The sequence below is a fragment of the Sinocyclocheilus anshuiensis genome, unplaced genomic scaffold (assembly GCF_001515605.1).
Source record: "Sinocyclocheilus anshuiensis isolate Anshui unplaced genomic scaffold, SAMN03320099.WGS_v1.1 scaffold200, whole genome shotgun sequence".
Taxonomy (NCBI): Eukaryota; Metazoa; Chordata; class Actinopteri; order Cypriniformes; family Cyprinidae; genus Sinocyclocheilus; species Sinocyclocheilus anshuiensis.
The window spans coordinates 847245-858690 of NW_015558595.1; the positions used below are offsets into that span (position 1 = coordinate 847245).

At 36.3% G+C, this 11446-nt stretch overlaps 1 protein-coding gene across 1 annotated transcript in view; it reads right to left on the reverse strand.

The window, feature by feature from the left end:
* Positions 1-11446, reverse strand: part of acss3 (acyl-CoA synthetase short chain family member 3) — a 38724-nt gene that overhangs the window by 21825 nt on the left and 5453 nt on the right. The window contains exons 5-8 of the mRNA XM_016475781.1: positions 10291-10431; positions 6639-6719; positions 5706-5801; positions 2282-2433 (exon numbers count right to left, since the gene is read on the reverse strand). Coding sequence (XP_016331267.1) covers positions 2282-2433; positions 5706-5801; positions 6639-6719; positions 10291-10431 — 470 coding nt within the window. The remainder of the gene's footprint in view (positions 1-2281; positions 2434-5705; positions 5802-6638; positions 6720-10290; positions 10432-11446) is intronic.

The following is an 11446-nucleotide window of genomic DNA, read 5'->3' on the forward strand; positions in this document are numbered from 1 at the left end:
GAGGACCTCAGCGCTTCTTTTTGTTGACAGCAGATTTATACATGAGTCGCACGTATCGCATTCTCACGTGCTTTGTAAAAAATCATAAAAATGTGACTGAGCAACTGACGATTAACACCGTTTTAGCGTAGATTATCCTCGCACTTTGGACTTTGAACAATGGTTAACAAGCAGATCCGCCGCGAGCTCGTGCAGCGCTGTCAGAATACGTGCAATTTGTGCGTGTATTAGAAAACACGACGTTCCGCAGTTTATTTACTAATTGTTTAAGGCCATTTCGCGATTTCAATCAACATACAGTAACCAGCAACAATCACCCCTTCCTCTTCTCATCGAAGACGGTCTCTCACTGTGTGATTGTAATGATTTTTGCGTCTTTCTCTGACAGTTTTAAATGCTTCCACACTGGTTGCTATTTGATCGCGTCACGTCATTTTTCGGTACAGTTTATTCGGTCTTTTTGCTTATTCGGCCAAACAACGAAAGAGCTTTATTTGTTATTTTCGGCAGAATAATTTCGGTTACCGAACATTCGGTGCATCCCTAATGCTTTCCATATTAAACACTGTTACTTACTAAAATCATTAAAGGGGTCATATGATGCGATTTCTATTTTTCCTTTTCTTTAGTGTGTTATGTAGCTATTTGTGCATGTATAAGATCTGCAGAGTTACAAAGCTCAAAGTCTCCCATAAAAGGATGTATTCTATCTAAAAGAAAAGGCTGATCCAGACCGGGCTAAAACGTCTCATTCAAACACACCCCCACATCTCTACGTCACGATGTGGAAATATTTGCATAATGCCGCCCAAATGTTCATGCAAAGAAAGAAGGCTTGGTTTCAGGAACAGCAGTAGTGTTGATGCAGCCATGTCAGGGAGACGCTGTGTGTTTCTGTGCGAAAGCAAAAGCACTTGATTTGGCCTTCTGGAAGTAGATGCAATGAGGAATCATTGGTTAAGATTTATTTACAACAGAACAGCACAACCCAGATGTTTGAATTTGTGCAACGCATTTTAAGGATGACAGTTTTGTGAACCTAGGAGAGTAGCCTACAAGGCTGGCTGTGCAAAGGCTATTTCTAAAAAAAAAAAAGGTAAATTCCGACAAATTAATGATATTTAAAATAGCATCATATGACCCCTTTAACATTAATAGCCATTTGTTGCCAATTCATGTCCATTTGAGATCTCACCCAATCAGCTAATAAAGAAGCCTGACTTTTGTATGGGAAAGAAAATATTCAGACTAATAGCCTGGTGTCCAATAAATAATTCACTACTTTTTGAAATATAAACAGACAAACAACGCAACAGTAATGTATAATATTGTACACTTTTACTCGATAAAAACAAATAACTGCACCAAGACTGATATTTATTTATAGAGTGGTCCCAAAGTATGTAGACACATCAGCCACAATTACAACACACAACATTTTGCATTATGTAATAAAACAGCAAAACACATAGCATTTATTGCCAAGACATAGCACAAGAACACTTTTCAAAGAAAATATTTCACAAAATTAGGTTTGTTAGGTTGCAAAATATGAAGCAATACAGATAATGTTTAAAAATGAAGACAAAAAGTCTTAGGATACTTTCTTGCTGTCAAATTTGTTAAAATAATTAGAAAAAGTGGTTCAGAAAAGTTAGGTCTGAAGAAAGCAGCATTATTTGCAACTTGATATTATCTAATGCAATGGAATTCAGATATTCTTAAGGGTGACTGAAGTGTCCAGTATATTTTTGGGACCACTGTACAGTATATTCACTGGTGGCCAAAAGCTTGAATAATTAAGATGTGCTTAATGTTTTTTAAAAGAAAAAATAAGAAATGTTTCTTGAGCAGCAAATCAGCATATTAGAATGATTTCTGAAGGATCATGTGACACTGAAGACTGGAGTAATGATGCTGAAAATTCAGCTTTGCCATCATCAGAATAAATTACATTTTTAAATATATTCAAATAAAAAAAGCTATTATAAATTGTAATAATATTTCACAATATTACTGCTTTTGCTGTATTTTTTATCAAATAAATGCAGCCTTGGTGAGCATAAGAACCTTCTTTCAAAACATTAAAACAAAAAATCTTAATTATTCCAAACATTTGGCCACCAACATGCATTTATATACATAAAGAGGTGACAAAAATTTAGGTGATGCCTGTGTAGTCACCACTGATAGAAAAATAAAATACACTTTTTATAGATGCTTTGCTGCATATGTTACATGTTGTTAGCTATTATGCGAACAGGTACAGATTTGTGGTTACCTGCTGAGCGGATACTGTTTCCCGTGTTCTGCCTGAGGGTCTTGTTGGCGAATGGCTCTGATAGCAGTGGGTGCGGTAAACATGGAGGCTGTCCCATGCTCAGACATCACACGGAAAAAGGCCCCAGGGTCCGGAGTCCCCACAGGTTTGCCCTGTGGAAACAGCAACTGCTTATAGCATCTGAATGCATAAATGATAGACCAATATCTAAAAAAAACAAAGAAAAGTTGATTAATATTAGGCTTAATGAATATTATGCAATGTTTAAAAAAAATTCATCTAATAAAATGAGAAGAGTTTTTGGAAAAAAGTCCTAGAGGAAGTTGCAGCATTTTATTTTCCTACAGAAGATGCTAAAGTGTGCAACCCTTTGTTGCAAATATAAAATTTTTTCCAACATTTTGGAAGTGTACAGGTGTCAGACTGGATCAGCATGGGCATTTGCAGTGGTTGGGGAGTGAATATTAAATCAAGGATGTGCCTGAAGTGGAGAGTGACTTGGAAAGGTGCCTGGGTGGCAGATGGGCCAAACGTATAGCAAAGAAACAGAATAATAATGTTGCAGAGCGATTGCACACTCAAGTAGCATTACACAACACTGAGCTGTTCAAATATTCATGTTTCTGCCATGCTTCTCAGAGAGAATGCTCTCAAAACTAAGCAATGACTTCATTTATAGTGGGGACAAATCAAACGGATCACACATGAATCTCTCCTCTTGTTTCTAGAACAGTGTTTTTGTGTATTTCAGTGAGGAAAAAAATGGCCAATCAGTTTCAAAGTTATGAGAAAGGCTTAGATATGTCTTAGGCAAGCTTTGAACGAAGAAAACACGTAATTGTTGTGACATTTAGGTGTTGTTATAAAAACAAAAAGATAAGGTCTACGTCTGATGGGTTCCAAAAAAGGAAAGTGAAGGGAAAAAACAATGTCTGGCAAGGAATAATTGTTTAATCAAACAAGAAAACAGGTTTGTACTTGATTTACAACGTACAAAACAAGAATCTGCATCCGTAGCAAGTCTGCATCAATTAGTAATTGGCAGGAATGTAATGTTTGTTTTGTTTTCCCCACTGAATCACATCTTTTTATGTAATATAAATGATCCAATGCTACACTGAAAAAAGATTTTTCAAAGTTGTATATTATAAAACAAAGATTAATGGAGTACGTTTCACAAGAAAATACTATTCAGTCTTTCAACTTAAAAATGTCATGTTTAATTCAATGTGTTATTTGTTGTTTCTTTGTAATTACTTGTGAAATTCACTAGACATTTCTGAGTGAAAATTGTTTCAAAGTAAATCATGCATACAATTTTTTTCAGTTTAGGTTTAGTGCTAGAGAGCTCATTGGTAATTGTTAGTGTTACTTGTTACTTACTGGCCCAAGTCAAAACAGCCCAGTCTCAATATTATGCTGTTGTTGTTTTGCTTATTTTATAGTCCACCAGGAGAAAAAAAGTATGATGACCGGCTGTTTAGAAAGTAAAAGCCCACCTATCCTATCATCTTATCCTGAAACACTGTCATCTTTGACTCACCCTCATTTCGTTTCAAATTGGTATGATTGTTGTTTTTAACACAAAAGAAGACACTATGAGGAACGGTGGTTTCCAAACAACATTGGACCCCATTAACTTTCATTTTATGGAAAATGACAAGAGGGTGAATTAATGATGTAAAACATTTTCAGTTTTGGGATCTTTCTTTAACTAAAAGCATTAGCAATAATAGGTGAAGCATGCTAGTACAGACGTTCTTAAATTGGAGCCTGTGGGAAAAAAAAAGTGAATGAAAAAGTGTTACACTGAACCAAATTGTGATATGTACTACACACAAATAAATTTGATTATTACACGACTCTCTGAAATGCTATATTCTGATTAGTCATTTGCAACATTCTGAGGTCAGTTATTCCCCAATAATGACCGTCATCAATAGCACCGCTGTATAATAATCACTCCTCCAGGTGTTTGAGGCAGGGCGCTTTCTCATATCACATTGCGGACACACATTCAAATGCAGCTGCCATCATCTTGCATCGCAGTTATCAACTGTATTTGGTTTAAAATGAAACCAGAGGTAGAGGTAGTAATAATATTAAGCCTAAAATAATACTGTTCAAGTGTTCGGCTTGTTGCTAGAACGATTGTTTTTTACACTGTAAAGAATTATAAGATAACAAGCAGGTAAGATTTTAAAACGGTTTCTGCTCAAATCAATATTGCATGTCACCGCCAATATTTATGTTTTGCTGCGTAATAAGTGGTACAAATCCCTTAAATATCCATCTTGTTTGAACTTGTTAGTTTGTCTAGGCTCAAATCTGCTTGCTAGAAGCCATTTTTCTTTGTGGAAACTTGGAGTTTCATGAGCTAATTAAATCATTTCAACTTAATATTTTGTGCCTAATTATTTACTTGTTTTGCTTTGCGTCTGGGTCCTGATCATTTGTCAGGTTTTATTTTGCGATAACAACCAACTAGATGTACATTTTCCCTTACATGATTAATATTATTGTGAACTAATGATATATATTTCCAAGATATTACTTTAATAATTTCTTTTGGCTTTAGACCTGTATAAAGAAAACAAATGCCAACTTTTAAAAATCTGACTGTCTTTGTAATATTACACAATTTTCTTACATGGTATAAATATTTTGCAAAGCAACGGGATCATTTTATTTGGGTTCACTAGCATCAAAAAGTTAAAAGCCTTTCCTTAGCAAACACCACTGCTGAATAGATAAGATTGGGTTTGGCATGCTGACAGAATAAAATAGAATAAAACTAATAGGCTTGAATCTACCATGGATGTGCATAATTAATTACAAAATACATCAATTAAAACAGACTGAAAGCTTTCTGCTATGGATATTGACATTGTATGAGAGATCTGTTGAAATCAAACTTCCATTACAGCAGACTAATAAATTCTGTGCATCATCCATTTTCTCCTGTGGAGCGAGACAACACATCTAATCAGCAGAGGCGACGCCAATGCAAAATTCACCTTGACAAGAAACCAAACACACTCTGATCGCCTCCCATCGAGTGCAAATGATTTTAGTATTCATGCTGTGATCTCAGTGAGGAGAACCAGTTTAAAACTATGAGAGAGGCTCTGTTAACAGTACAAAAGCTTATGAAAAGCAACAGCAAATTGAATGCACAACAAAGTTAAACTGAGCCAGTGATTCAGGAAGTTTGCTGGAGAGAGTCATTCATCCTTAAATTCAATCCCTGAGAGAAAAGACTGCTAGAGCCTGAAAAAATTCACAGTACGGACTTAGGAGACCTCAGTTCAGCATGAGCGTCAGGACCTGGTAGACCACAACAGCAGATAATTGAGTGTTAGCCGGTGTGGTCCATAGGTCAAATGCTGTAACACTTTCACACTCGCACATTTTTGCCCCGTACCTCGTAGAGCACAGTGGTGTTGCCATGTAGAAGTGGACCGTAGCAGATATATGAGTGGCCCACCACCCAGCCAAGGTCAGACGCAGCCCACCAGACCTGACAGAGAGAGATGTGTAGGTTAAACAGTGCAAGTTTTCCAGGGGATCATGCCATAAATTTATCACTATTTTTCCCTGCTGTTCCAACCCTGACGCAATCAGAATTCCAAGAACTCAAAAAATATTTTTCAATAATTTTCACATGGCTCTTTTCCATAATCCTTTAAGACAACAATGTAAACATTCTATTCACTCACACAAAGATCTTTAACACGTTTTTATGCAAAGTTGTTTGTGCTGCCCCATCTTTTAATAACTGTCTTTTTGCAAAAACAGCATTACATTTTGACAGGGTCAAACAAGGTTGGACTAAAACAATCAAAAACGTGTTAAAAATGAACTTGAGATGCTTGTTTCCAAAGGTGCCACCAAATTAGTGAAATTTCAACTGAATTTTGCAGGCAAAAACGTCCATTGTCTATTACTAACAGAGTAGCAAAGTATGACACACAGCTCACACTGAAGTCACTTTCAACCCATGTTTTCTTTCGGTCAATGTGGCAAATTCACATGACCAATTTGAACCCCTTGCCCCCTTTCGCCCTCGTGCAAAATTTCAGATGTGGAATCCTATTGAATTGACTGGATTTCCCCTGGAAAAAATTGCCTACAATACAGTCAGGAAAGCAGAGCGGCAGGTGCTACACAATTTTCCCCAGTTTACTTCTTTATATGCCATTTAATGCAGCATTTTAATGAACCATTTGCCAAACACACTTTTTTGACTGGGGAGAAAGTGTTTTCACAGTACATCAAACCTCTTTTTTCAAAAGATTAATGACAATTTAATTCCTCATGACATGACCCCTTACAAAAATCACAAATTATGACCTACCTCACCAGGAGCTAGTCCGTAAACGTTAGACATGGTCCAGTTTAACATCACAGCATATCCTCCTGAATCTCTGACGACACCCTGATGAGAGCAAAAGAGGAAAGAAAAAAATTGTGATTCCTTTGTGATATTATTATGCACTTTAAATTTTAATCCCCTATTAAAGGGATAGTTCACCCAAAAATGAAAATTTGATGTTTATCTGTGCAAGAAACTGAACAGTATTTATATAGTTTTTTAACTCTGATTTTCACCGCATTGTCCAAACTGTCCAGAGCGCATCCTGAGCGCGTTCAACAGCCATTACCGCCACCTATCTCTCAAGTGGACCATTGACACTCTATCTACAATCTCAATTAGGAGTGTCAATGGTTCACTTGAGAGATAGGTGGTGGTAATGCACATATAAGTCTGCGATCCACCGTAAAGCAAGAAGACGACGACGCGTCAGGTGCCGGCTGTTGAACGCGTTCAGGATGCGCTCTGGACAGTTCAGACAATGCGGTGAAAATCAGAGTTAAAAAACGATATAAATACTGTTCAGTTTCTTGCACAGACCGATCGTTTCGTTTCTTTACACATCAGTGTATCATCACGAGTCGCAGGGTTTAATTTGGTTTTGTTTGTGTATGTATTTTTAACTCTCAAAGCCGTGATTTCCATTCACTTCCATTATAAGACTGACAGACTGCAACGGTTTGACTTAAAAATCTTCGTTTGTGTTCTACTGAAGAAACAAAGTCACCTGCATCTTGGATGCCCTGGGGGTAAGCAGATAAACATCACATTTTCATTTTTGGGTGAACTATCCCTTTAACATTCAAATTAGGGAAGTTTTACGCAACTGTGGAAATGCCATGAAATGTGAATTTTTCAGTGTCTCTTCATAGTGCAGCCGTGCTTTAACTTTTTATTCAAGTAAAGACTAATAAAGTGTAAATAAAGTGTGAAATTTATACATAATTATTCCACAATATTCTAATATTCATATCAACAACTATACTGAGATGGCTGGCTTACAAAAACAATAAATGGAAAGTGAAGTGGACAATACATTTTTGAAAGATGTCTTTACTGTTATTTATGATTAATTTAATTTGTCCTTACCTAATTAAATTTTCAATTTCTTTAAAAAAGAAAAGAATTATACTGTGAATAAAAGTATAGTAAACAAAGAACAAAAATCAACTTTAATATTAGGGCAATACAATTAGCCTTAATTTTATTTGATATTTGTATTATTCATGTAAATAATCATTCTACTCAATATTTGTTTACACAGCATTCAGGACAAACATGTATTTTATTGCATTCATCCAAGTTCAGCATGAAAAAATTATTTCAAGGTGTAAGTATAGGAGATGAACAAAGCACAATTAAATAATCGCCATTATTCATATTACAATTCATTCTGTCCCTACTGTCAGTAAATTAAATCAAATTTACTGTCAGTAAATGAGACTGAGGGTTGATACCGAGGGACACATTTTGAGTTGTAAGAAGGTAATTAGATCCTGTGTTTGCCAAACACACTTAGATCTATAAATCTGAGGTGTGTGCGTGAGCGAGCACAGGCCATTAGCAAAAGGTTTATGTACAGGGCAGCATTGCCTTAGGCCAGACATTTCATACCGACTGGAGTCTGTGTCAGTGGAGAGCTGTGCTTTGTTCACTCTGCCTTCAGGCTTTGTAACTTCCTCCTGTGCTCCATGTATTCTCTTCTCTTGTCTTGCCTCTTTTTCAGTCAGTATACACATAAAAGTGAGTTGTTAGGGACTGAAGAGCACCTGAGGCATGCTAATGTAAATTTCAAGGTGCTGTTCACCTCTTGGACAATACTAAACGGACAAAATAAAATGTTATTTAGGGGTGGAAGCATAATAGAACAAGCAAGCAGAATGGCTAATAGGCTGTGAAAATGGGCGGGGCTTAGTGGCCTGGACATTTGCCTGGATCATGTCGCAATTACAAGTTAAAGATTAGGGGTGGGTGATATATGATGATCAAAGTTTCACACTATATTCACAATTATCTTGCTGGTTAAGCAACACTGTGAATACTGCAATGATTATGAGGCATTTTTAACTTGACATAGGATATTTAAAATGCAACCACCCGCACGCAGCTTGACAATACCCAGTCAAGCCAGCTGCGACGAAAATACTGCTCATTAAAATAATGATGGTAATTTGCAGGAAGAGCAAAGAGAGGCGCTTTGAGGGTTTCTTTCAATGAATTTGATCAGCAAGTATTCACATAATGACAAAACATGATTCCTTAAATTAAGAGTTTATTTTTTTGGTACATTAATAGTGCCTTATTGTAACAGTGTCCTATAGTAAGCAAGGTAACACTTTATTTTAAGGTGTCCTTGTTACACATGTTACATGTACTTACTATTAAATTAACAATTAATTATGCATAATTACATGCAAGTAACCCCAAGTCAAACCCTAATCCTAACCCTAACCATATAGTAAGTACATGTAGTTAATTAATATTACTCAGTACTTAAATGTATAATTACACTGTAACAAGGACACCTTAAAATAAAGTGTAACCGTAAGCAGACACCCTTGTAACAAACAATCAATTTTAAGGAATAGCGCAAATATTATTTAAAAATCATGTTCCCTGAAAACTTAAAATATACTAATTATTATTACTTATTATAAGTTTTGTTATATGGTTTCAAAACACAATTATTTTAAATTATATTTTTATTGTATTTTACTTTTTCATTTTTTCACTGAAGAAGAAAATACACGGTTAAAAAGAATTTATGTAAAATGGCTAAAATGACTTCGTCAGTTAAAATTACCTATTGATGACATTTTAATAATACAGGATCATTTTAATTTAATCTGAAAACAAACCAAGTAGTATTTAAATTTGGTTTAGAAATGCACTTTATTTTACAGTATGTGCACTTATCTGTACTTACAGTGTACGTACTGGGAAATATAAGGTAATTGCATGGGTTAGGTTTAGAGGTAGGTTCATGGTTAGTCACTAATTATTACCCAGTTATTGTAATTACAATAACAAGTACATAGTATGTACATGTGGAACAGGACCGTAAAATAAAGTGCTACCATAACTCTTTTTATTACCAAGTATAGTTATATTTTGTCAAAAAACTAATATTATTTAAAACTATATTTTTACTGTATTTAACTTCTTGTTCATCCTCTGATTGAAGAAGAAAAGACACGGTTAAAAAAAAAAAGTATGTAAATTCTGTTTGACATTTCCTAAAATGACTTCCTATTGACGTTTTAATAATATAGGATCATTTAAATTTAATATGAACAAACCAAATATTATTTGCATGGTACTTCAAGGTACGTGGCCAAATATACAGTATGGCAGTGCCATAATACTTTTTGTTACTTTTTTATTAGAGAAAAGCCTAGAGCATCAGGCAACATCACAGCCACAGGTTAAAACCTTCATATTAAAACGATCACCTTCCCTCTTATCTTGAATACATAAGAGAGTTTATAAAGGCATACCGCTCACGATCTCCAGCTAAAACAATATGCAATAAACAAAGCCCCCGACAGAATGGATTTACTCCACAGCAAACAATTTCATCCATTTCCTCAGCTCCGTGCTTTATCGCTGTGTTCCGTCATAACCAAGAATTTACCTTAGGAGTACCAGTAGTGCCGGAGGTGTACAGGACGTACAGAGGATGATGAGCGGGGACGGACACACAGTCGTGAGGGCGGGCAGTGGCCATCTCCTCCTCCCAGTCCAAGCTCAGGTCAGGACACATAGACACCTTTTCCTGTGAGAAAAATAACAATGTTAGGCACAGGATGAATGTATGTCCTTCAGAATGATCAGAGATTAATCTCCAAAAATTTTTATTCTGTTGTCATTTACTCACCCTCATGTCGTTCCAAACCTGTATTACTTTCTTCTGTGGAACGTAAAAGAAGATCTTTTAAAGAATGTTGGTAACCACACAACTTTTTTCCCCCAATGGCTTCCATTATACAGTGGGGGAAATATTTATTTGATCCCCTGCTGATTTTGTAAGTTTGCTCACTTACAAAGAAATGAAGGGTCTGTAATTTTTATGGTAGGTTTATTTTAACGTATAGAGACAGAATACCAACCAAAAAATACAGAAAAAACACATTATATAAAGGTTAGAAATTGATTTGCATTTCAGTGAGTGAAATAAGTATTTGATCGCCAAGCAAAACATGACTTAGTACTTGGTGCAGAAACCCTTGTTGGCAAGCACAGAGGTAAGACGTTTTTTTTGTAGCTGGTCACCAGGTTTGCACACATCTCAGGAGGGATTTTGATCCACTCCTCTTTACAGATCCTCTCTAAATCCTTAAGGACTCTTGGCTGTTGTTTGGCAACTCGAAGTTTCAGCTCCCTCCACAGATTTTCTATAGGATTGAGGTCTGAGACTGGCTAGGCCACTCCATGACCTTAATGTGCGTCTTCTTGAGCCACTCCTTTGTTGCCTTGGCGGAATGTTTTGGGTCATTGTCATGCTGGAAGACCCATCCATGACCCATGTTCAGTGTTCTGGCTGAGGTTTTCATCTAAGATTTTACAGTGCATGGCCCTGTCCATTTGCCCCTCAATGCAGTGAAGTTGTCCTGTACCCTTAGCAGAAAAACAGCCCCAAAGCATAACGTTTCCACCTCCGTGCTTGACTGTAGGGATGGTGTTCTTGGGGTCATTTCTTTCCCTCCAAACACGGCGAGTCGAGTTAATGCCAAAGAGCTCAATTTTGGTCTCATCTGACCACAGCACTTTCTCCCAAGCCTTCTCTGAAT